Source organism: Uloborus diversus, chromosome 1, assembly GCF_026930045.1.
Source record: "Uloborus diversus isolate 005 chromosome 1, Udiv.v.3.1, whole genome shotgun sequence".
Classification (NCBI taxonomy): domain Eukaryota; kingdom Metazoa; phylum Arthropoda; class Arachnida; order Araneae; family Uloboridae; genus Uloborus; species Uloborus diversus.
In genome coordinates, this window is record NC_072731.1 from 141,143,354 (window position 1) to 141,170,751 (window position 27,398).

At 33.3% G+C, this 27,398-nt stretch overlaps 1 protein-coding gene across 1 annotated transcript in view; it reads left to right on the top strand.

Moving 5' to 3' along the window:
* The window catches only part of LOC129235326 (ATP-dependent translocase ABCB1-like), a 119,592-nt gene that overhangs the window by 67,470 nt on the left and 24,724 nt on the right, over positions 1–27,398 (top strand). Inside the window, exons 11-22 of the mRNA XM_054869093.1 lie at positions 985–1,110; positions 4,808–5,011; positions 14,536–14,706; positions 15,732–15,916; positions 16,774–16,795; positions 18,220–18,450; positions 19,855–20,010; positions 20,091–20,192; positions 22,367–22,444; positions 24,752–24,835; positions 25,982–26,185; positions 27,225–27,325. Of these exons, the coding sequence (XP_054725068.1) occupies positions 985–1,110; positions 4,808–5,011; positions 14,536–14,706; positions 15,732–15,916; positions 16,774–16,795; positions 18,220–18,450; positions 19,855–20,010; positions 20,091–20,192; positions 22,367–22,444; positions 24,752–24,835; positions 25,982–26,185; positions 27,225–27,325 (1,664 nt within the window). The remainder of the gene's footprint in view (positions 1–984; positions 1,111–4,807; positions 5,012–14,535; positions 14,707–15,731; positions 15,917–16,773; positions 16,796–18,219; positions 18,451–19,854; positions 20,011–20,090; positions 20,193–22,366; positions 22,445–24,751; positions 24,836–25,981; positions 26,186–27,224; positions 27,326–27,398) is intronic.

Genomic DNA, 27,398 nt, shown 5'->3' on the forward strand with positions numbered 1-27,398 from the left:
AAATTTTTCGGAACGGAGGGGTGGCCGCTCAGAGAGTTTCACTGTATAGCAAAATCAATTTTTTTAAATTCAATCAAGGATAATCAATTTGAACTTGTTCAACCTCATTTGGCTTATCAGGACATAATTCATCAGAGGACTTAGTTTATGTTTTTATGTTTGAGGTTTTATGTGTAAATAAAAACCCTGAGTTTGGTTACAAGTGCAAACTGATATTTTAATTATATAGCAGATTTACTGCAGTGATTATTTATATCTATCGCTTATACTATGATATATTTTACTATGTTCACATGGTTTTGGATGTTTAAAATTGCAGACAACTAAGTAAACTACAGTGATACTGTTTTCATTGCGTTTATATTGTTATAGGAATATTTGATCCCAGGGATCACGTATCCCTGAAACCAAAAGGATCAAGTATCCCTTATAACTTGGGTAATACACATATGCCTATATGAATACCTAATATTTTGAGAAATTCCAATCTTTACAATCAGTAGTTTTTATTTCAAATCACTGAATATCAGAAAGTATTGAAAGCTTAAGTTCAAAGCTTTAACAAAAAAGGAATACGTATTGCAATCCAGTTTCTTGTATATGACCCGGTCTTGAATGAAAAAAGAAAAATATTTTAAATACATGCAGCAGAATAAGGTTTAAAATACCATGTAAAAAATTGGCTCAACATGCATTTTTGATCCAATTTGACTTTATTCTTCAAAACAAAAATGAGAATTTACGAATAAAAGGTTTTAGCTACTAAATTAATGAAGTAGTACTTGATTTTATATCTTCAAAATGTTTTCCACGATTATATTTTAAACAAAGTTCATTAAAATTTAAAAAATGCTGAGATATTTTCTCTTTTTATAGGACACCTTAAAAAAACTGAATATTTTCAATGTATATTTCATTTTTCTCAGTTCATTAATATAACGTAGCTTTCACAGAGAAATAATAGAAATAATATAAATCTTGCAGATATTGACTGGTTTATCATTAGATGTTCAACCGGGAGAAACGGTTGCTTTGGTAGGACCCAGTGGATGCGGGAAGAGCACTGTTATACAGTTGATCTTGCGATTCTACGACGCGGAGTCTGGAAGAGTAAGTTCTTTTATCTGTGATGTGGAACATAATGAAAACATGGCAATTTGCTTGTGGGAACAAAAAGTGTATGGTTTAAAAATGAAAGATTGCACTGTTAAAACAGTTTTCTTAGAATTGAGACCAGGGAGGTAAAAGGGAGGAGATAAATCTTTTCTATTTAGAAGTGGCAACGACTATTCACTTTTTTAGAGGGCGCTGTCTGCGAACCGCTCCCGACAATCGCAGCAGATCAATGTAAATGATGCTAAGTTTCTCATTTTTTTAGAGGCAGCTATTAAAGCAAAAAAAAGAAAAAAAGTACTGGAAATTGGTTGTAATAAGGGGCCAATATAGTGGACAATGTACGGCTTTCGTCCACAGGAAGTTAGCGCAGTATTTTGATGGAAAAATTTATTTTATTTTTCATCACCAACTTGCCGAATTCGTCTGCTATTAATATTGCGCTGTGCGATGTTTTATTTTTTACGAGTTGGAATGTTTCTATTCCTGTAAATAATTGACGAAATGAGAATGTAGTAGAATTAATTAAGTACGTATTTTTTTTTAAATTAGTTGTAAATTTCGTTACATGTTCCGAGAACTAATTAAAGTGAAATAATTTTTTGCTTTCACGACCTTTAACAGATAAAAATAAATATTAATGTTCTATTTACTTAACTTCAAACTGATATTGATTAAAATATTTTTTTTCATATATTTACTCACTGCTTGGACATAATTGTTATCATTATTTTTTTATGATTGCATTTTTTTCGACAACCAAATGGGAAAAAAATCGAGAAACCCTATTCATTCAAAAAATTATACCCTGAAATGCTTTTTTGAGATAGTTGTGGGGTTTTCTGTTGAAATTAATCAAGTTTTTGAAAATTACAATTTACTCTTAATGTACATGTATTTTTTAAATGAAAAAGGTTTCCCGATTTTTTTTTTTCGATTTGGTTGTAGAAAAAAATGCAATAATAATAAAAAATAATGATAACAATTATGTCTAAGCAGTGAGTAAATACATGAATAAAATGATTATAATCAATATCAGCTTGAAGTTAAGTAAATAGAACATTAACATTTATCTGTTAAAGTTTGTGAAAGCAAAAAATTATTTCGCTTTAATTAGTTCTCGGAACATGTCACAAAATTTACAAAATAATTCTACTACATTCTCATATCGTCAATTATTTACAGGAATAGAAAAATTCCAACTCTTAATAAGTAAAACATCGCACAGCGCAATATTAATAGCAGACGAATTCGGCAAGTTAGTGATGAAAAATAATAAATTTTTCCATCAAAATACTGCGCTAACTTCCTGTGTACGAAAGCCGTACATCGTCCACTATATTGTCCCCTTATTACAACCAACTTCCAGTAGTTTGTTTCTTTTTTTGCTTTAATAGCTGCCTCTAAAAAATGAGAAACTTAGCATCATTTACATTGATCTGCTGCGATTGTCGGGAGGGGCTCGCCGACAGCGCGCTCTGGAAAAAGTGAACAATCGTTGCCACTTTTACACATGGGCGGATTTATGGGGGGTCAGAGGGGGGCAATGCCCCCCCAGTTTTGGGCGGACTTTATGTAGCAACAACACATCTTCCAAAAATTAAAAAAAAAAAAAATCATTATTTTTTTGTTTTTGAGAAGTTCGGAAGAGCATGGGTGGATTTATAGGGGGGGGGGACGAAGGGGACAATGCCCCCCAATTTTGCGAGGAGTTTATATAGTAACAACTTATCTTCCAAACTCTTATAACAAAAAAAGTCATGATTTTTTCTTTTTTGAATAGGAAATTAAAGTTTATTTTTTCTTTTAAACTGAAAATAGCCGTTTCTTACAAAGTTTGAACAATACTGTACAACTGTATAATCTACTACTCAATTTCAGAGACTGGAAAGTGCAAATTATTCATAGGTTCTAAAATCCCTGAAAAGAATTGGTGCAGTATAGCCTGCAAGGGCTCTTGAGCCAAAACCCCAATCTAACCAACCAAACCTTGAAAATTATTAGACAAGTCTTTGAAACTCCTAAGCAAAGAGTGCTTCAATTTTATTTCTTATCAAGTGTATAAATTAAGAGTTGTTCAAATGGGTAGTATGTTACTCTCTTGATACCTATTCTCTTAATCTGTGCACCATTTCTTTAAAGTATTAACTTGCATCACAAAGCACTTTTAAAGCGTAATACTTAAAAAAAAAATATTATTTGCCTATTATTTCCAATTAACCCTTATAAGACTTCAAAATGCAGAATTTTATATCCATTTTAGATAATTTCCTCCGGGGGAGTGACCCCTGGGCCCCCCTAAAACTGGAGATATTCTATATCCCACTTAAAAGGGAGCACTGCGTCACTCTCTTAATACCAGCCCCCTCTCTTTTAAGGTCAATTTAAAAAGGACAGCATGGTTACACACAGTAATGAAAACGACACATAAAAAAGTAAAGAATGGCCTTACGCATCACAGAAAACAGGCAAAAACATCGGAGGGGGAGGGCAATTAAAAATCTTGTTCAAAAAAAAAAAAAAAAAAAAAATCCTGCCCCCCCCCCCCAGGAACTCAGTCCTAAATCCGCCTATGCTTTTACACTAGCAAACCCATAGGACATTTCTCTCCTTCTTCCTACTCCGTGATTGAGACGAATCGCCTATTTTTGAGAACATCACTTACTCAAAATGGCTCCGTGACAATTTTGGCTTAGGATTGAAAAGTAAGAGTTCTTACTTTTGACATGTACCCTCTTCTAAAAAACGATTCACCAAGTTCTCATTTTTGAATTCAGAAATAAGCACAGACGGTATCATTTCTGAGAATAGGGCGATTTAAAAAAATGAGAACATGTCGAATCGATTTGAGAATACGAATGTCTCAAATTAAGCACATGTTGTACCATTCGTGAATATGGTATTTTGCTCGCCAGTCATTCTTGCAAAGCTAAGTAGTACATGAACTTATTCGCTCCCTTTGGAGCTTAAACAGTCTGGTCGGGCCGTAATCGAACTGAAGCTGATATTCTTTATAAATACGCTCAGTTAATATTGAAACTGGGAGCTAAAAATATTTTTCACAACAGTGTGAAGTAACGTTCGGAATTTTTTTACAGTGTAACAAAAAGATGATTCTTGCATTTCATTCGTTGCCTTCATTTGCAGTGTTCCTGGTCCAAAGTGCAAAATGGTAATATTTTCTGTATACGTACGTTGAGAGGAGAAATTCAACTCCCGCTTTCCTTTCTGCGCATGCGTTATTTTTGAGATGGTCTGCTTACTTGAATTTAAATTTGACATTTACTTATTTCTAAGTCAAAACTGCTTTGAAAAAATTAGAAGATAAATGTTTTCTTTTTTTAAGCAGATGAGTTTTAACAGTGTGGAAAAATAAAAATTTTGTAGAAATTTGTTAACACTTTAAAGACCGTAATCAGTCTGGATATCCTGAAAAATCCCTAAAGCGCATTTGAACTCCTTCGAAATTTTGAAGTTTAAGTTCATTCCAATATCAGAAGGCTCCGAAACGGAAATTAAGTAATAGAACTTCAAAAATATACGATAAATCGACATCATGTAGCTTTAATGCAAATGTATTCAAATACATATTTTGCTTTTTTTTTTTCAAGGACTTAACGCTATGATTTCAGCAATGGAACAAAAGAGTATACAGTACATTTTATTTAAAAATAATTTTACTCTTTTATTTAAGGTTGAACTTGATGGTATCAATGTCAAAGACTTGACCGTGGGCTGGCTGAGAGATCAGATTGGTTTGGTGGGACAAGAACCTGTTTTATTTTCAACAACGATTGAAGAAAACATCAAGCTTGGCAAACTTAATGCTACTGCAGAAGAAGTTATTGAAGCCGCAAAAATAGCCAATGTTCATGATTTTATAGACAGTTTACCAAAGGTAGAAGTACTTGATATCTGGTAACGTAACCAGGTTTTTTTTTTTTTTTCTACTGATTACATTTTTTGCTTCAGCAGTTTATTAAGAAATGTCACCCGTTTTTTATAATTTTATTATCGGTAGAAGAATATGGCTAATCTTGGCTTGAGCAGTTTTCAGCTGATCAAACAAACGCATGGAACCCAAGATTATTCTTTAAAAAAGTTGAAAATCTAAACTGGTGAATTTAGATTCCAACAACTGAAATGGAAACAAAATTCTATCAAAAGTATTTTCCGCAAATAAAAAGCTAGAGGAAAAAAGTTTTATTTTTGTTATCAAATGTGAAAAAAGAAAGAAAAAAGGATACTTTGATAAAGATTGAAAATTCTAGAAGAAAAACGTTTGAAATAATGCACCAAGTAATATTATTTTGCATTTATCTTTCTCGTACTTTCATTTATTGCTCTGTAGTTTGATGTGATAAACTGAGGTGTCCTTTAAGATTTCATACGCTCTAGAAACTGATTTTTGCTTTTTTTTGCGTGAAACTTTTTATTCAGTTTTGAAATAAATTTACAAAATGAATGCAAACTTTCTTCCAGAGCAAATCAGATGCTTCAAAATTGAAATTTGGAGATAAATGCAGTTAATAGACCCGTAAAGTGGCTTTCGACATTCCACTAATGTAAATTAATTAGCTCAGTATAGTTGAAAAAATTAAAGAAAATTTCTTACAAAAACCTTGCTAAAAACGTACCAAGATATACTGTGATGCAAAAGTTTTCAATGATAAAATGAATATACACATTACAAAGAGATGAATTTTACTTAAAGCAAAAAAAAAAAAAAAAAATCTAATTTTAGTCGAACAATAGATTTTTCTTCTTCTTTCAGATTTTGTGGTAGCAATTGATCCATCGGCGAAGAGTCAAAATTTTTTATTTGTTAGGAGCAGTTTTTATTGCTAGACTAGCCGCCTGCGGCGACCAGCTGGTTCGCCTTCTTACGCCATTCGCCTTTCTGTGCAAGTAGCCACCTACGGCGGCTGTTTGGCTAACTTGTCATTTACCTTTTCCCTTCAAGTTTGCCGCCTTCGGCGGCTATTTAAATAAATTTGGCAGCAGTATTAATCAATCGATCTCTATCTTTTTTTGTGCCATTCACATTTTTACGCCAAGAGATTGCCGCCTTCAGCGGCTATCTACCTTTACGATCTATCTCTACATTTTCTTATCCATCTCTATTTATTTTAACCTCCCCGCCCGTTACCTAAATGAAACAAAGATCACTCAAAAAATTCCTTTTTTTTTAAAATTTAAGTAGAGCAAAAAAAAAAAAAAAAAAAAAAAAAAAAAGCTCAAATTCCCCGTAGTGTGCAAAAAGTAGCGTTTGACAAAGATAAAAAAAATCTCGCTGCTTTTATTGAATTAAATTCGCACAACTATGAAATGTAACGTAATATAGATACAGCAAAATGTTCAGCTTAAGGGGGGGGGGCGGAATGGAAAAGAAATAAATGCAATCCTTAAATGAAACAAAAAAGGAAAGAAAAAAAGGAAAAACACGTGGTTATCACGTCATAAAATGTAGAAGTAAGCTATATAGTAAAAAAAAAAAAAAAGATTAATATTGCTTGTGATTAAGATTCCATCGTAAATATCGAATCGAAATCCAAGTAGTGACGTCACAGGTATTGAAGTAAGCCTTTTTTCGATCGATGCGTGAAAAGACATGATGAGTTCAGCATTAAAAAAATTGTTAAAAAAAAAAAAAAAAAAAACTATTGCGTATTTTTAAGAACTTTTTTTTTCTAAAGAGGGCGAAATGTTTTTACTATTACCAACTTAAATTCAGGAAAAAAATGCCAATTAAAGGTTTTTCAAAAATTCATAAAAAATACAAAAATTGTTCAATCTTCAAAAATTTTTCATTCATCATATTTAAAATTAAATTTTCTACACTATAGTACAAAAAATATTTGTGTGGTGCGATTGGTTCGGGGTCTGTGAGGTAAAAAGTGCAAAAAAACACATAAAACATTAAATAACTTTTTTTTCTAATTAAAATATCAAAAATCGAAGCCCGAGGTGCACATCTTCGGCAAAAACTGTACCTGTATACCGAATTTCATCTTTCTAGGCTTTACCGTTTTCCCGGGAAGCGCACCACACACACACACACACACACACACACACACACACACACACACACACACAAACATCTTATTTTATTATATGTATAGATATTTTGCTTAATTGCTCTGAAGAGCATTTAAACGCTAACTAAGATGTTTACCTTCTATTTTTCATCTCTTCTACATTTGCATTCTATTTTCGCATAAGCTTAAGAAAAAATACGATTTGACATTAGGCTTAAGACATTGGGAAAATATGTGTTCTTTAAAAAAATCGCTGCATTTTGATTAAATTTTGAAACTGTTCAGAAGTACTTGCGTTTAAGGAGATTTTTTTAAAGCTGTCAAATCTGTTCCTAAAAACTTTGTAGAAAAATTAAAGCTTACGTGAAACACGCATAACGAAAGATTATTTTTTCTTTTTAATATATCTTTCGAGCTATTTAAAAAACTTTGCCATAAAGTGTCTACGAGAGAAATAAAAATTTTGTCTTAAAAAACAGCAAAACTAAAAAGTATATTTCAGCACCAAAAATTACAGAGAGTCTGAATACTTTTTTAGTTCAAGAAATAGAAAAAATAGTTAATAATACAGGTCAAAATGCATTTCTCCGCAAACCTAATATTGAGAGACTGATTTAGTGTTAGAGATTGATCGAGTAACCGCTTCTGTGACTTCAAATACTTTTATTTTAAACTAAAAAGTAACCCATCGTGGTATGAGTGGGGTAAATTGCCTTTTTATCAAAGATATTGGCCGTCAAATTTGACTTGTTCCAAAAAATATCTGTACCTCAAATAAAAGTCAGATGAACGTAAGTCACATTTTCACTACTTTGCAGGAGAGTGCAAAAACGTTTGTTTACTGTATACGAAGGTTGGAACTCGTGTTTCAAAACATTGGGAAATAAATATGAAGAGCTTTTTTCTTTTAAAAAAATAGAATTACGTTTTTAATGCCTTAATGCGGAATAGGATTCTACGTGCAATGTAGTAATAACTAATTTTTCGACATGTTAGTATGGCTCTAAAAGAGATATATATGAGAGAGAAAGGTTTAAAATTTACACAGAAACAACTATATGCAAAGTTAAATAAACCATTCTGTTCTTAAAACCACGAAATTAGCAACTCATCGAACGTTTTAAATTTCTAAGGATCTCTTTTCGAAATCATAATCAGTATAAAGCTGGTCTCAGCTCGCCAACATTGCCAGAAAATATTGGGAAAGCGTACTACAGCGATTCGCAACTCCAGCGCTCGAATACGCTACCTTGCGGTGATTAATAAAATTAAAGAAAAAGGTAAAAGCATTGCGTTCCACGTATGTCTGTTGGTAAACATAGGCAGTTTTTTATGAGTATTTATTAACGCGTTCGATGTATCTTAGATTGCTTTCAGCAACGGAAATCGTTTCCTCTCGTAGTGGTATTCTCGAACTTTTCAAAATAATGTTAGTTTTCATTATTTTCCTCTAAAAAGTGAGCTGACTGTCGGAAATGGCGAAATCGTAAACACAAGAAAACTCTGGATTAGCAAATTTCGAATTTGCATGAATAAAAACAAATATGCTCGTCTGTTCAAAGCTTTTTTTTTGAAAGAGGATAACGTTAATCGCAACTGCAATAAATTATAGGGGGCACTACAGCCACTGTCTAATGGCGGATGCAAAAGGTAAAACAAACACACGCCGTAACTTATAACTTGCTTTGACGCTTAGTGAAGGACTAATTTTTCATCGTGTTTGCAGGAAGCTTTCTTTTCTATTCTTCTGAAATTACATTACATCATAAACTGTCTGAAGCCTGTAATTTACCCCAAAGTGGAATGGAATGTTTTACCGTTTTCTTTAGTGTTGTTAATCACCGCAAGGTAGCGTATTCGAGCTCTGGAGTTGCGAATACCAGGTAAAACTTTTTTTTATTGTTTTGCATGAATTTGTAAGAATATGGGGTTTTCCCCCTTAAGCTAGAAATAAAGATTTAATAACATTAGCAGAAGATTTCGGCTTTCATCTCCGCCCAGTTTAAAAATAATTAATTTAACTAACTTTATTTTACTGCAGCATTTAGTTAGAACGGACAGTATGCAAAATATTTTCTTGAATAAATTATTGCAGAACGAAATGAAAAATGATTAACCGAGAAAGAAATTTGAAGCAAAAACAAAAGGCGAGAATTTTCATCGCCAAAATAGTGTGCCAACTTTAAATAGGGAAGTTTTCGATTTTTCAATTTTATTTTTATATGATAGAGTAACATGTATGAACATCATAGGTGAAAAATTTTTGCGATACGATAAGTAGTTTTTTTTAAATTAATTTTTAAAGTTCAAGCGCCTGTGACGTCAGATGGCATAGGAAGTGACGTCATTGGGGAGAAGCCGAAGGTCACGCATTCGACTTCAAAGACGAAACGTAAAAGGCTTATCTCCTCGCATTTAACTCCTCACGTTTCTGGAACATTAAACCTCTCATCCTCTCGGAAATATTCGAATATCCTCATTGATGTTACATGAGGAAGATTATTTAGATTGTGCTTTAACTAATCCGGTCTCCATTGTGTGTTCAAAAGGATTATTGAATTTTTAAAAAATAAAAATATTAGCGCGCTCAAAATGTTCCTAGCGAAAACAAGGGATCTTCGGCGGAAGGCTGCCCATTCGCGCCCTGTGACGTAGGCTAGTGACGTTTCAGAAGCGCGTACTTTTGCGCGTGGATTTTTAAAAATTCATTAAAAATCAACCACGGTGTTTTAAAATTCGGCGATGGTGAATTTTTTAGTTTTGAGAGTCAATTAACAATATCCAATAGCCAAAATATGAACATTTAATAGGTTGCAACTTCCCTATTATTCCGTCATTCTCAGCTGAAGAGTTTCACCAAAATTTGTTTAGGGTTATAGTTTTAGTATTGTGCAAGCAAAGAACCCTTGTCGAGATTTCGCATGTCAGTTAAACCATTTTTATTTTTTATCATGAATGGAATAAAATGGTAGAAAGATTACAGAATTCGATAAGTTAAAAGAAGTAATGGTACATAGATCAATTACAAAGAAAACTACTACCATATATCCGTGAGAATTTTGTTGATGATTCGCATAGCATGACAAAATTAAATCATAATTGAGAATTAGAAACATTTCATTAGAAACAACATACGAAACAGAAAATTTTTAAATTAATCGATTCGGCAATTTGAGAAAAGTAACTCAGCTACTAATGCAAAACAATCATCTCTTGTCAAGCAAGGCAAATTATCATCTTCTTTTGATTATAATTCTTAATATCATACAATTAAATTATCTAGTATTAATTGTTATTCTTGTCAGTCTTATGGCCACACTAAAAATGTAATTCCATCAAGAATTGATAAGTTTCGAATTCAACATCGTGGAAATGGCTGCTTACAACTACGAACTACGAAATTTGTATTAATTTCTAATGTTTAGTAATGCTTCTTGAATTCTCATTTCTTTTTACATGGGCCAGAATATCCACAAGACTTTGAAAATTGATTTAAAAAGAATAAAACAAAAAAGTCATGCATACAAACAAAAATTACTAGGCTTATTAGCATTTTCTACGCTACGGCGTGCGTTTGTTTTACCTTTTTCATCCGCCAGTAGATGGTGGCTACAGTGCCCCCTATAGTTTGTTGGAGTTGCGAATAAAGAAATCTTTCATTTATTTTTCATCAAATAAGTATGATAAAGAAAGAGACGATTATTTTATTAAGAGATATTCGCAACTTCAGAGCTTGAACACGCTACCTTGCGGTGATTTACGAAATTGCCGAAAAAGGTTAAACATAGCGTTCCACGTGTTCCACTTTGGGCAAAACAAGCAGTTTGTTATGTGTATTTTTTTTTTTTTTTTTTTTTTTTTTTTGCGTAATTCATTCGAATATGAAGTCCAATATTTTTTCACATCATTCCTATGTCATTCTAAATAAAACCCTGTAGTTTTTTCAGAGTCTTTTTGAAATGGGTCAAAAAACGAAGGGACAGAGAAATAATACGCCAGAAAAGTCATCGTACACTCAAATATTTTCGAAAAAATTGATGATTAAAATTATCATGTGTCGTTTTGTTAGCCTACTTTCCCAGTAAAAGTCAGAAAAAGAAGAAAAAAGCATGAAAGAAGGCTTAATGCATCTTAAAAATATCGTGAAAAACAAAAAAAAAAAGTCAAAAATAAATAAAATAATTAAATAAATATTGAAAAATTAAAATTAATTAAATTCCAATTTAATTCTTAATTAAATTGGAAAGTAGGGTATTGAGATGGGGAAAAATGTCTGTCGGTCTGTCTGTCGGTCTGTCTGTCTGTCGGTCTGTCTGTCCCCCCCTAATAACTTTTGAATGAATAGTCCGATTCGAACAAACTTTTTTTTGTTCGAAAGATATCGGCGAGGACACCTCATTCCCATATTTCACTTTTTGATTTGAACTATTTTTTGTTCAATTTTGAACAGTTCAAAAAAACTTAACATTAGCGCCTACGGGGAAATTCAAAGCAATTCCGAACTGTGAGGCGAATTTGCTTCAAACAAACTTTGTAGGAAAAAGCTTTTGATAAAAAACTTGTATATAAGATATCTTTTTGATTTGAACAATTTTCCGTTCAATTTTGAACAGTTCAAATCCCTTAACATTAGCGCCTACGGGGAAACTGAAAGTCAATGTAGATTCCGTACTTGAAGGCGGATTTACTTCAAACAAACTTTGTTGGAAATAGCTCTTGACGACCTACTCCCGACTCCGACTCCGAGAATTTAGGGGGACCTGACACCGACTCTGACTCCTGTTCCCGACAATTAATCGGACTCCGACTCCCCGACTTCGACTCTGACTTCGTAGCTTTGGCAAACATTTATACACGGAGGACAAATGACTGACTCCGATTCTTGGATATTCGACTCCGACTCTTTTATCCCAAAATGAGATTGACTCTGACTCCGACTCCGCTGCTGTGGTTTTAACTGTAAAATGATTATTGTTGATATGATTTGTTTTTATTTTCACGCTAAAGTTTTAATTTAGGTATTTAGTTTTCGGTGAATAAACTCGAAAAATATGCGCAGACGATTTTTTTTTTTTTTTTTTTGACAATGAAAATTATTTCTTTAAGTTGACATTTTATTGTTTTTTTTTTATTTTGGTAAGTGCATTAATTCGTTTAAAAAATTATTTTCGGCAACAGGGGAAAAAGAAACGATTTTTTTTTATATGATGTATTTATTTTAATGAGCTTATTATTTTTTCGTTTTGAAAGCTGTTAAAAAAATTTTTTTTAATGGAAAGAAGTGTATTAGCTGCTTTGTTTAAAAGGTGCTGCTATTTTATTTGTTCGTTTCTTTGAAGAAAAGTAAGGAATATTTTATTCCTAGAAATCAGCTTAAAATATTTAAAAAAATATGTTTGAAAAAATTTGCGATTTTAGTTATTTTTGAGAATATTGATCAGGTACTAGAAAGTAGTATGGGTATACGGGAAAGTAGGCTCGTCTAGTTCTAGACGGAACTTCTTGTTTTGTTAGTTATGCAATGTGTTGACCCGTAAAAGTCATTTGGCTTTAATTTTTTGTTTATTTATTCCTTAATATTGTGCTTATTACTTTAAAATGGCTGGTATTCGTAAAAAACCGCAAATACCATTCGAAATTTGAATTTTTTCCGAATAGTAGCGTTAAATTGGTTTGAATTGTCTCTAAATTAGTTAATTTATTGCATTCTATAGTAAAGTGCTTGATAAAATGCTTTAAAGAAAATAATCTGACCGAAAACAATGTAAGTAAAGGTCAAGCGGCAAAGTTGACAAAACGTGATCGGAGATTTAGTTAAACAATTTGTGAAAAATACACATTTGAGTGCTGTGAAATTTTTTGCAGAATTTAATGAAACATGTTACGTTTAATTTTCACCTAGAATTGTTCTCCAAGTTCTCTGATTAGTTGGATCAAACGGGAACTCCTACAGCAGAAATTTTCTTGTTCGTGCGAAAAAAATAAAGCTTACGCTTTTCGTCGCAAAATCAATGATAAATTAGCTCAAAACGTTTTGGAATAACGGCTTACTTACACACGATTCAACATTTTTCGTTAAATTGTTGTATAATTGTTAGTAGAAGAAAAAATTAGGAACTTAATCTTTAGAACTTAGTTGGACCAGTTAATCAGGACGGTGAAGGTGTTCTTGTGTGAGGGTACATATCAGCATCAGGACTTGGTAGTTTGGAATTTTTTGATGAAATAATGAATCCTGCTGTTCATTTAAATATTTTAAAAACCAATTTTAAACTCTTAGCCAAAAATTTGGTTATAGGAAACAACTTTGTTTTTTTTTTTTTTTAATCAAGATAACGATAAGAAGCACACGGTTTTCAACGTTTGCGTCAAGTGCCTCAAAAATTGTCCTGAAGTTTAGAAAATACCCCTTCAATCTTCAGGCATGAACTTAATGTAACATATTTAGAGATATCTGGAGGCTAGATTACGAAAATAAGGCTTTGAAACGAAAATAGAGCTAGAAACTGTAAAACTATAAGTGTGGTTAAAAACTTACTCAAATTACGCAAAAAAAAAAAAAAAAAAAAAAAAAAAAAAAAAAAAACATATTCTCAGATGCTTAAAAGGGGTAGTTGGTACTGCATGATATCATACTAAATAATAACTTAATAAAAAGTTAGATTATTCAATAATATATAGACATTTTTTAAAGTGTAAAAAGACTTTTGTGAGATAAAATTTCCAGCACGTTTTGGTTTTTTTATTTTTAAAAAATTAAGTTTTAATGTTTAAAAAAGAAAATCATGTTGTTTTGCTGAAAATTGATCATAGATCTTATAATTAAATACCTATTCCGAAATATTAATTCTAACCAATGAATATGGTCCTATTTCATTAAAAGCCGTAGGTGTACAAACACTTCTGGGAGCCACTGTATGAATGAATGAAGATGTACTAAAAATAGCTGCAAATGATTTTATTTTTGGTTTTGCATGATAACTAAAAAGTACAATTTCAATTTTAATTCTTAATTTTTGATATCTTTACGGTTATCTGTTTCTTTCTTGTTAAACATTAAAAAGTAAAAACATTTTCTCAAGGAATAATGAGATCTATAATATTTTTTTAAAAATAGGTGCCACTGTTAAATATTGTATTGGAATAGTTCTTTTTTTTCTTTGCTTTTTACTCGAAATTGTACACTGAGGGATTGTATATACATTTTTGCTGTTTTTTTTTTGCTATTCCACTAATCATTTCTGATACATTTCTTTGCTTTTAATTATTGGGGGAAGGGGAGTGCTTGAATTAAAAACGAAATACATTGTTTAGTTTTTCTTCACCTGCATTACAGATATAAAAGAATCTTTTTATTCATTTTAATCTTGTTTTTTTCCGACAGAAATATAAGACATTAGTGGGTGAGCGTGGAACTCAGCTCAGTGGAGGACAGAAACAGCGAATTGCCATTGCTCGAGCTCTCATCAAGAATCCGAGGATACTTCTATTAGATGAAGCTACTTCGGCCCTAGATACTGAGAGTGAAGCGGTCGTCCAAGCAGCTCTTGATGAGGTACATGGTCCCTTAACAAAATTTTCTTTCGCTGTAGAATCGGCTATAACGATTCAAAAAAGGAAACAGTTTCAGGTTTTTGAAGCACTACACTTTTTAAAATTTTTAGCAAACACTATCGTCAAGAATAGTAATTCTAAGGCAGTTGGCAACGTTTAAATTTTTTTTAGACAATCTGTAGAAATAAGCAAATTATAGATTTGTTTACAATAGATGTCAGAAAACTCAACGAAATGTGTATAAAACACAAATAATTGCAACATAAAAAGAGAAGTGCTAGCTTTTAGGTAGGGAGATATTTTAAATTACATGTATATAAATTCTTAGAACTTTGAGTTAAGATACGTTTTCTAAAATATTATTTCTTTTTCTTTAACCAAAATAAATTTAATTCACTTTAATTCAAATAAGTTTAACAGAGTAATAACTTTAAGTCGTGCAAATGTTGACTATATGCACGTTCTCAAGTTGGTCACGTTAAGAAAAAAATATGCAAAGTAATGTAGTAAGGTGAATTTCGGTGCTCCACTATATTATATTATTTTTCACCACTAAACGTTGTTTTTGCTATCATCATTAAAAGTGAAAAAAAGTGAAGCTATGACTGCATAGGTTTTTTTTCTTGTGATTTCCTTGTATATAATTTTTCTTTTGAAACTGAACATTGAATTTCTCTTCTAAATGTAAATAAAGTTTGCCGACATTTATTTTTCACATTTTAAATGTGTTTTGATCACATGGGCTCCTTTTGGAGCATTATGCTCTAAAAGTGACCCAGAAGCCAATTTTGAAGTTGTATTATAAAAATAGCTAAATTTCATCTCAAAAGCAATTGCACTTGATATAATTTTCAGATAAGTAAAATTCAACGAAACAATTTTCGTTCAAATACACTAAATAAAAAATTATGAAAAATCATCAAAACTTAACTATGAAAACTTTTGACTCAGTTACCTTTACAAACAAATCTGTGCATTAACATCATGCTTTTAAGTAAAAAGAAAAATCTTTTCGTTTCTCCACAGGCAAGAAGGGGTCGCACTACGATTGTAGTCGCTCATCGTCTTTCTACAATTAGAACAGCTGATAAAATTGTTGTCTTATCGGAGGGAGAAGTCAAGGAATTCGGTACCCATGACGAGTTGATGTCGAGCAAAGGAATTTATTACCAGTTAGTGGAAACACAGGTGAGAATAAATACTCAACTAATGTAGCCGTGCTTCTGAAATTTTACCGACTATACAGCGAAGGACGTTTCTACTAAGGCGAAACGATCCGAATAAGAATGTTACACTGTAGAAAATTTCAGTCACGCATGTTGTTTTTCCCCCTGTATCCTGTATCTATATATGAGGCAGTGAGAAGCAAAATGATGTAAGTGCCAAAATTAAAAAAATTGGAGATAATCAGTACAAATGGTACGAGAGCATCTTCTCTGTTTCAGGGCAAAGGACGCAAGATTCATGAGGGTGAGTCCCTTACACAAGATTCATGAGGGTGAGTCCCTTACAAAAGATTCATGAGGGTAAGTCCCTCACCTCGAGACGAGAGCAGCTCTGGGGGAAAAAAAATTAAAAATTTAAAAATAACCAAAAACATAGATGTTGTGTTGTGACGTGATGTATAAGTGTATGTGTTGTAAACGTTAAAAAAAAAAATTAAAAAAAAAAACCCAGATACTGCAAACGTAACAAGCTTCCAAGCCAGAAGGAGTCTCGAGGTCAACAATGGAAGCAACGTTCCACCCCCACTGTACCCCCCTCAAGTACCCCATCTAATATAAGTAATTTCCATTGCAGATATGACGTGATATCTCATTTTAAGCCGAGACATGAAAATGATGGGTGGGAATCACAAATACGGCAGACGAACTAATACCTTCTTTCTTTCACAGCACTTAATCATTTTTTTTTTATTACAGAGAGGACACCCAAGAAATCGAGACAGATTGATATCTGTACTCCATATGGACGGGGTGTCCTAGTGTATGTTTATGCCGTAGTTAATAAAATGCAGGAGTGTATTTATGCAGTAGTGCATTATATGTCTATCCCCATTCCCTTACAGGGAACCATGGCACACCAACGAGGTACGGGGAGACATACCGTATCTCATGGTGAGCAAGGTTCAAACATTAAGGGGTAAACTCCCAGCTGGGCTGACGCCCAGCACGGGGACCTTCCCCGGTGCAATAAGCATCAAGCGCGTCCGTAGCACGTTACGACTATCGATCGCCGCACCCAGCCGTGCGGGGGGCCCGCTACGCGGACCCCCTGGGCGGTGGAACCTAAGGCTTACAGCAAAGTGGTGGGGTGTGTGCGGAGAAAAGTAGCTCTGGTGGGTGCTACTATTCTGCATGATTTATTAAAAAAATTCAATGAGAGTCAACTTAGGACGTAATCTTTATACGCGTTTTACTCGAAATTACAAAAATTCCACTTACACCCCTTTGCTTTTCACTGCCTCATATGGTTAAATATTTTTACGTGTAAGAGAAATGCAGTTTAATCACTAGAAAATCGCTCGTCAAGGTATGACGTGTGAAAATTGCTTCTACACTTAAACAAAGCAATTGCCTGTTTGGTGATATTTTGATAGTTGAAATTTTAACCCTAACTTCAGTGGATTAACCCTGTACTCTGGTAGATAGCGTTAATTGTTGACAACTTTTTCGTTTCTTTATTCTCCTGAAATGAGTCTTACCAGTAAAACAGTGATGTTATCGGATCCAGTTCAGCCTTGCTAAAATATCCCTGCATGTCAAACATTACCGAAAAATATTATCAAATTATCATGCTATGGTGCGAATTTCATTGTTGGTGAGTGCAGGAGCGTTACTCGAACTGTGAATTCTCTATTTTACATATAAGGATATTCAAGAGAAAGCAAAGTACTCCCTGAAAATAGCTCATTCTGCAAGTTTCGTAGTTTAGTATGTGAGTTGCACCCGCTTGATATTTCCGAGAAAAGTAACACCGCTTTTGCGTTTAATCCAGACTTTGATGACGTTTGAAAATGTTACAATAAAGTTCTGTGCGACATTTTCAAACACTAAATATCTTTGATTATAAAACGCAAAAATATGCTAAAAGCATGAAAATATGAGACTTCATCCAATTTTGTCACTTACATGCCCTTAAATAACAAGCAGTATTGTCGCATGACACTTTACCAATCAGTCAGTAGAGGCAGTTTGCTTTATAAAAAATACAGTAAATGTAAAATGCATGTTTATGTCAATACATCAGCCGTAAACTTTTAACGAATACCTCTTTGACGCCAACGATTTCGTATCATGTGCCACAGTACCTTAAAAATATTAAAGACAATATGACATAAGGTGGCAATGTAGGAAAAACGTTAACGAGGGAAATACACGTGTCGTTATGAAAGCAAAACATAACGTGCATTGTACGGAGCTTAGAAAGCAAAATGTTTTCAAAGCGTTGTAAAGTCTGGAACTCTCGTTTACTCAAAGACTTAATGAACCAGTGAGTTATTGCATTTTTGCAGACTAAGAGTGCTGAAGATGATGATGAGGAGGAAGAACTGAACGATGAATTACGTGAATTAGACAGAAGAATGAGCTTACTAAGTGGTGACTCTGATGAAGTTATACCCGGAAGAATTCAACGCCAATTTTCTTCTGGAAAGGCTTCTTTGCACAGGCAAATTTCAACCGTTAGCAATCGACTGGACAGACAGACTTCTGCCGGAAGTGGGCAGAACGAAGTTCCTCTTGAAGTAAGTTTTGATTTGGTAGTGAAATTGTTGTGGTATTCATTTGCAGGGGAAAAAAATGTTGGGAAAAAAAATACCCACAGTAAGCTTTGAAACACACGCACAAACCTGAAGCGATTTGGTAGCACTTCAAAAACACTCTGAACAAATAAATAAATATATTAATAAATCTATTGAAATAGGTAACAGTTAAGTCATGTTTAAAAAATAACAATTAGAATATTGCTTCCCTGCAACAGAAGTGACAAAACTCAAAACACACAAACACACAAGAATTTCCTTTTTGAATTAAAGGAGCCCGCTTTCCCACACACCAACATCGCCTTTCTAGCATCTGATCAATATTCTCTCCTTTTAACAAAGCTGCAAACTATGTCATCAATTACATCTCTTTAACATTTCAAACTGATTTCTAAAAAAAATAAATATACCTCATTTCGTCTGATGAACATAATTCGAAGAAAATAAATAAAATTTAAACTGAAATCATCATTTTTGAGACCGTTTAATTAAATAAGATGATTAGATCTCAAGGTTTTCTGACATGAGCCTAAAACTACACCACGTAGAGCATAATTACAGCGCTTGCTCAAAGTTATTGACTCAGGCGTTATCGAGTGACTTAAAACTTTGATTCTTGTTGTTTCAAATTATCAACTTTGAGATCGCGTAGTTAAAAAAGTTGATTAGTTGCCATGGGTTTCTAACCTGGACCTTAAACTTTACCACTCGGACTATGCTACAGCTGTGTCCTAACTACAGCTGTGTCCTAAAGTTGTTAACCCTTCGTAATCAAAGTTATTGACCTCTAAACTTGACCGTTTTTAAAAAATCATCGACTTCGAGAGCGTTTAATTACTAAAGCCAAGCGAAACAAAATCTATTTTATATTTTTCTTAGTACTATACTGTGATGAGTAGTTAATCATATACTTATTTCCGAGGGTTACTCACGGCTCTAGCAGATATCCGGGTTCAAGCAAGGCAAAAAAGTTTTAAAAAATGCATTTTCAATTGACCTTTGCCCTCAAAGCCACGAGTGAGTCACTAAAATATTTATACTAGAATGTACCTAGTATCAAGTAGTATCCTTATTTAAAATAATTGGTTTGGTTCACTCATTGTTTTTGAAGCAAAGCTAGCATATATTTAACTCTGTTCTCACGACCCTAAACTTTGACCTCCACTCGATTGCCAACAAGTCAAATTAGAAGGAAAGAAGCTTCACTTTTTCTTATCACAAATACTAGTAAAATATCCTTAAAGTTTCAGGAAAATTGAAGGTGTCAGCTATCAGGCCCCCATTCACTTTGTCCAACTATAAAAAAATGACTCTTAAGTATCAATGTTTAAAATGAAATTTATTGTTATATTTGAATGTTACTTTACCATTTTTTCTTTGTTTCAGGATGAAGAGGAGATAGTTAAAGCATCTCCAGCAAAGATGCGATTACTAAAAATTTCGGCTCCCGAGTGGCCTTACGCCCTTGTCGGTTGTATTTCTGCTGCACTCATGGGATTTCATTTCCCACTGTTTGGGATCATATTCGGCGACATACTTGGTGTAAGTGGCATGTGAATTTCACTGCTTCGATTCGTGTTATGCGATGTTTGTGTTAATGTATTGACTTACCTTTCTGGCAGGTTTTAGCAAAGAGCACAGAGGAAATGCAAGAGAGCAACTCTTTTTTCTGCCTCCTTTTTGTTCTCATGGCCATCACATCTTTCATTTTTACGTTCTTACAGGTACATTGTATTAAGATTTTGATAACTTGATGTTATGTGAATGGAATGCATTTGCACTTTTTTTTGTGTGTGTGTTATTCCAACTGCTTATGTAACAGAGAAAGCTTGAGAGTTTGGGCATAATAAATCAATGAAAGTTTTTTCTCTCGTTCCAATGGCGTATAAACTCTCTTTGTCACAGCACAATAGCAGGTTAGCACAAAAGAATATACCGGTTTTAAAAATTTATATTTCATAAACTACTACACTTAGCTCTATAAATGATACATAAAAATAAAGATAAACTGTCCAAGTTTCTTTTCACTCACAAACGTTCGATGTGTGCGCCTTTCGTAACGCGACACACATCTAACGTACATATTTGGGTGTTTCACTATCGAATTTTCGCACTGCCACACATATACGAGCTTTCAGGTCTTACAATGTTGCAGTCAATAGTGGTGTATAAACACTGTCTTTGACGAAAACCCATAAAAAGGGTTAGGTTTGGGGATCTGGCCGGCCTACGCATAAAGGGTAAATCATCATCACCTGCACTGCCAATCATCAGTGGCCCAGCGTAGTGCGGGGGGGGGGGGTTAAAAACACCCCCCAGAGGTCTCGGTTTGAATCTTGTTGCCAATCTAATACAGTTGTTAATTATACACGTGTAAGGACTGTTGTGACCAAAAAACCCCCTCCAGAAGAAATTTCTGGCTGCGCTAGTGTGGAACATGCACGTTTAAGTAGTTATATACGTTCAAAAAAATTGGACAGTTTATCTTTATTTTTATGCATCATTTATAGCATTTATAGTGGTAAGTGCAATAGTTTACAAAATTTTAAAACCGGGATAAAACCGAGAATTTCCCGTTTATTAAGCTCTCACATTTGATAAGTTAATTTGCCATCAAGAAAATATTCTTCCTTCTATTACTGAAATAATTCCACAAAAGCTTTCAGACTTAGTAAAATGTTCCATAGCTTACTTCCTGACGATGAAATTTGTTGTTGTAGTTATGGTGGTACCTTCAGGCTATTTTTTCCCTTGGTCTAAAGCAATGCGTGATCCAGTTTAATTAATGTTCCGCATCTGTTAGTGATAGAAAATGCTTTGGACAGCATTAAAAGAACTCTACCCTAAAAATAGTATAAAAAGATCTCTTGAACAAATGTGGTACTTCCGTTGAAATAAGTAAGAAGCCTCCGTATCTATGTGGTTTGCTTCATATGCCGGATGCAGTGGGTTTGATTCCCACCGGTATCCTAGGTATTTTTTCCTCTCTTTGTTACGTAAATCTTTCTTGTGTTGGCTTATCTGTAAACAAAACAGTTCAACCACTCTATGCAATGGCACCCCAATTTTCCCATTGTGTTTATAACTATGGACACAACATCAAACAACGAATAACTTTTTCTTGACTACTTAATAGTGGAATCCTTTTAAAGGGAATCCCTCTTCAGTTTTCAGCGTTATGTCTTGCACACGATAATTAAAAACCAAGATACAGAGACACCAACTAAATCCTCCTCTCTCAAGAGAATATTTAAGCATGATTTGGTTATAAAAGGAGTCACAAAAATCACGAGTAATCCATGTTGACATTTCTTAAAAAATACAAATGGAATGCGAAATGTTTGACAAAATATTGATTTCGTTATAACTAAGAGTTTTAACGACAAGTCCACCACTATACAGAAGATCCCTTTTTTGGTACCCTGTTCAGCGCATTTTGCTACCGATGGTAAAGGAAAACGCTTCTTAAAAAGACCCAGCATTGACCTCTGCCAAAGAAAAAGGAAGAGAAATTTTCATACTTAATCTAAAAATGTGTGATGTTTTTTTCCTTTATAAAAAGCTGTCCCTAAGTGATGTCGCATTTTTCTTCAACAAATTTGATCTCCACCCGTTTTTGTCACAAAGTGTTATGCTTCAGCTTCCCTTTCTCTCTCCCCCCCTTTTTTCATGAGTATATTGTTATAAAAAAGTGTGATGTCACAGTTTTTCTTTACCCTTCCTTCTCTCGATGTCACAAATTCAATTTTATAAACCTCCCTTTCTCCTCAAAGCGTGACAGCATTTGTGGACGATCTCTAAAGTAAAATGTGAATGAGTAATTTCTTAAGAAGTTTTATTTTTGAGAGTTAAATTTTTTCTCTGAAAGCGCTGTATTTTAATTTTTGGCTATTTTTAGATTTTCATGTTTACTGTTGCTGGTGAAAAGTTAACATCAAGATTAAGAAAAATGGTTTTTGCAAATATAATTACACAGGTAAGTCGTTCTTGTTTATACTATTATACGTTTATGGACGGAGCTAATTGCTATGTGTTGAATGAAAAGGATGTTAAAGATTTACAGTGAAAATAAAAAATTAGAATTCAAAAGTAGAAGTAATTTTGTAGTTTCCTCTTTTCAAGTAAGATATCGTTAATATTACAAAAGCATGCTCATATCTCTACTGATATTTAACCCTACAGTGAGACTATAGTCGGCTGCAATCTTTCTTGCTAATGGAGAAATAAGCTGGGACCAAGCGAAGGAAGTAGTCCTCAGCGCGGTGTATGAATTTTGGATGAAATTCGGCACTTTGCTTTAGAAATCGGATTAGTTTATAAAAATCACGCATTTATGTAACCTTTTTCCTGTCATCATTTCTATAAATTGTTAAATATTTTCACTTTTACGAGCGGTGCAGCGTGGAGGGCCGTTTAAATCGAACGCACCAACCAATAACAGCTCACAAACAGTTGGCGATATCCACTAATTCGCCAGTAGGTAGTAAGAAAGTGTGACGTTTTACCTGTTAACTCGTTTTTTCTACGCTACGTAGTGACGTCATTGCCAATGCAGACAGAAATTGGGCACATCAGTTGCTCATCACTTTCCAGGAACGTTTCTGAATCGTTTCTACAGTAAGAAAAAGGACTTCAGATTTAGTTCTGAGTTCGTAGTGAAAGGATTTGTAAAAACTTCTAAGCCGCAATACAAATTCAAATTCTTCAATTCGAACTTTAGAAATCAGCGTCGTGGTATGAAGAAGACTGATACTTATTTTTTTTTCTTTTACATTAAAATGTTTTGATGCATTTGCATCACCATTGTAAGTATTGTATTATTTAAACGTTTGAACCTTATCAAACTGCAAAAAAAAAAAAAAAAATCTTTTTTAGCCCAATGAGTACATTTGTTATTTTTTAATTAATAACCAAATATTCATTAGAAAAATAGAAAATATTTACATGGCAGAACAACATTGACTGGCTCAGCTAGTAGTATATTTATATATGTTACCATGAAAGACCAAAATTGGTGAATTGACTTTTACCTGTGATACACAAGAATATTCGGTATTTACCCGATGTCTTTGGTATGTGAATGCTCAAATTCACCGCTTAATGTTGGTATTTGCTAGATTTTGGACCTTCACAGTGGTTGGCCAAATTGTTATGACGACCATCTCAATTCAATGATGAGCTAGCTGCCTTTTGCCTGAAGTACTACATGTATTCTATTTGGTGTGAAGGCTATGAGGAGTTGTTAGGTGGTATGAGGAATTTGGAGATCATAATGTAATAGGTTTCATTTTCCAATTTTTTAAGATTTAAAGGTACTGGATCTAGCTGTCTAGTGTTACTTTCGATTTCATCCTGCGGATTCTCAATTATATTGAAAACGGGTGCCTGTGCAGGCCGAAGAAGCAAGGAAGTATTTTCTGTCATGTTCCACTAACTATTTGTGGACGTTGCCAGCTTTATGACAGGTTTCATTTTACTCTTGGGTCTGTTCATCTTTGGCAGAATACACTGTGAACATAAGTGGATTTACTTCATCGGCGATAACAATTACAGGCCGTTGAACATTCACACGTTGTTCCACACGTAGTAAAATATCCATACAATGCCAAGGAAAAACATTCCTGATCATAATATTTCCTCCACTAGCTTTACGTATCGTAGCAATGAAGTGGGGTTCGCTGTTTTCTTGATATTCGCAACTAGTCACTATACAGTGTAATGTGCAGCGAAAAGTTTGATCAGAGATTTTCATAGTCGATCCTAGATTAATTTTTCCTACAATTTGAAGTACTGTTGCTGTTTTGTTGGACTGAACAACTTTGAAAAGTCTTCTTTAAACTCCAGCATTCAGTGTCACTTCTCTGACATGAAGATCCGGTTTCTACTTGGTAGTTCAGTCTCTGAAAACATTAATAACTGCTATTCTCAAACACTTCATAAATGCAGCCATTTTGCTGAAGCTCATTCCAACGCTTCAAGAGTCTACAGTCATCCGTGTTCAAAATCAGTTGCAGCATTCTTAGATCATTTTTTTGAAGGAAAAAAAAACCCTCAGCGAACTAGATTCTTTACTTGTCCTGCAATCCCTCTATATAGCTATCTTGCCCTCTAGCGAAAAAAAAAAAAAAAAAACGAGGAGTTATAGCTGATCTGCATAACATGTCTAGTGGTCATATTAATTTGGCCCCTCAGAGTTAAAATATATATAATGGTGTAAGTGCGTGGGTTTCAAACAAATATGAAAATTTAAGCCTGAAATTTCAAGAAAATATCTTTTTTGCAGGACATAACATTTTTTGATCATCCTAAGAACAGTGTGGGATCTTTATGTTCTAGACTAACATCTGATGCATCCAGCGTTCAAGGGGTAAGTAATTTAAAACATAAATTAATAATTAAGCTCTGTTGCTACAGTAAATTTTGCCCATAATCAACAAAATGAAATATCATACAGTAGGAAACCAAGTTTCATTGAAGCATGTGAAAAACAGTTTCATCATAAACTTTTTTTGCTGTTGACACACACTTGTTCATTTAATAGCTGTCACCGTCGTCATTTTTTTAAATAAAACTTATTATCATTATTATTTAAAAATCGGAATCGCATTTGTTAAGCAGATTGTATAAATTGAAATTAACTACCACCTTTTGAGTTTTACATAATTCAAAAAAAAAAAAAAAAAAAAAAAAAAAAAAAAAAAAATTCAGAAGGGAAAAGATAAGAATTGGAAAGCAACTCGGTTTGAAGTTGTACGATTATAAGGTAGTTTTAGAAGCACTTGTAAAAGAAAAACGTGTTCTCTTCCTTTTTATTAACACGCTTTTATTAGCTTCACTTGTATGTTTGTTAGTAACTCTCTTACTTAACTTTTCTTAAAAATTATTTTCTTCGGTTTTTAAAATTTTATTTAGACATATTTTAAAACATTTTACGTGTTATTAAGGTTCTAGTTCAGTTTCCAAGCATTGTACTATTACTCTACCCAAATATATTCAGCTTTTTAAAGGAAATACATGGCGCTCAAGCTATCTAAGAGTTTGGGTGTGTCTCCCTCAAACAAAGCGAAAACGAGAAAATATTGACATTTGTACCTTAATCTTTTATTATAGCCTTAACTCATGTATACATAAATTATTAATATGGTTTTCCACGCATTAGTTGCTCATGCATTAGTTAGATGCATTAGTCGATGAATTTCAGGGCTCTGAGTAATAATTAAAGTTTAATAAGGAAATAATCTCACATATAAACAATTGCAAGTCTCCCTTTATAAAAGGAAAAAGTTCCACAACTCCTACACATTTGTTTTTGCTTTTATCTAATTTTTGAACGCATGCAAATTTGCTATGACAGCCCTAGTATTCCTTTGTTGCTTTGTTTCTTATTTTGTTCTATTCCTATACAACTGTGACTACAATTTTAGATGAATAAAATATTTCTTTTAAGTTCATGCACGATGCTTAGGTTGTTGTTTGTTGTGATGCTTCTTCATGGTTATGATCTCGTTTATAGTGCACTGGTTCCAGAATATCCACGGTACTTCAAGCGATCTCCACGATGGGAGTTTGCGTTTTCATAGCTCTCTACTACAATTACAAAATTGGGTTGGTTGTATTGGCCTTCGTTCCGTTTGTTCTCTTGGCAACTTATTTGGAAGGAACGATTGTGAGTGGACAGTCCATTGGAGAAAAAACTGCTACAGAAGGAGCTACTAAGGTAAGCAGCTAAAGTTAGATCTGGTTGATTTTCACGAAATCCTCAATTCGAGTATTATGATCGAGGTCAATGTAATAACTGCATAAAAGTAGGGAAAATAGAAATGATTAATACAGAAAAAAAAAAGATCGAAAGCACAGAAGACAGGAAAACGTTCTTACTTCTCGAAGGAAATTTTTAAAAGTTAATAAGTGTGCGTATGTGTGTAGTCGTTTGTGTAGGATATGGACATGCCCAGGAGAACTGGCTTCTGGTGGAACAGTGCTGCTGAAGAAGCAGCACCTGCAGTGGCCGGTCGACGTTAGTGCTGCAGAGACCGGGGTTCAAAAATCAAAGTACGGACGTCCTTCAACGGTCAAGTGAAAACAATGAAAAACTTAATGATTGTCAAAAAAAAATAAATAAATAAATAAATAAATAAATAAAATAAAATAAAAATAAATAAAAAAAATAAAATAAATAAAATAAAATAAAAAAAAATAAAATAAAATAAAAAATAAAAATAAATAAATAAATAAATCTAAAATAGTTTTTTTCATGATTTTTTTTAAAATCAGCGCAACACTTAATAAGCACCCCTCATTACAGTTAACGTGTGTCATAACTATTCCCGAACAAAATAATTTAAGAGAGAGAATGAGACATCAGAGATGAGAGATCAGAGATGAAGGTGACTCGTACTAGCCTAAATTCAAGTGCAAAATCAAACTAAAAAATTCTAAGCTATGAAAATAACTATCTGATGACAAACGGTAGCTAAACACTTGCAATTCTTCCTTAAAGGAAAAAATTGCAGGAGGTTTTAATAATAAGGCTTAGTAAAATGCTTAACAAGGATATAACTCACTTTTAGAACGAACGATACATTTTATGAATATTTTTAAGTATTGCTAATGGATTAACGTTCTTCTACGCCCAACTAACCTCGATCTACTCTATTTCACATATTTTATTTACCTGTATACTATTGATGATAAATCTTGCAACTGCACGTTCATTTTGAATATTAATGCCGACTTTTTACATGTTTTTAAAACAGGTAGCGATCGAAGCAATTGAAGGCATTAGGACCGTAGCCTCCCTGCATCAAGAAACCACATTTTTTGTACAATTTCGTGATGCATTAATTACTCCTTATAAGTAAGTTCAAACATTTTTATCAAAGTAATAATGTTAAAGAGAAACCTGTGTATGACGATACTGTCTATAGCAA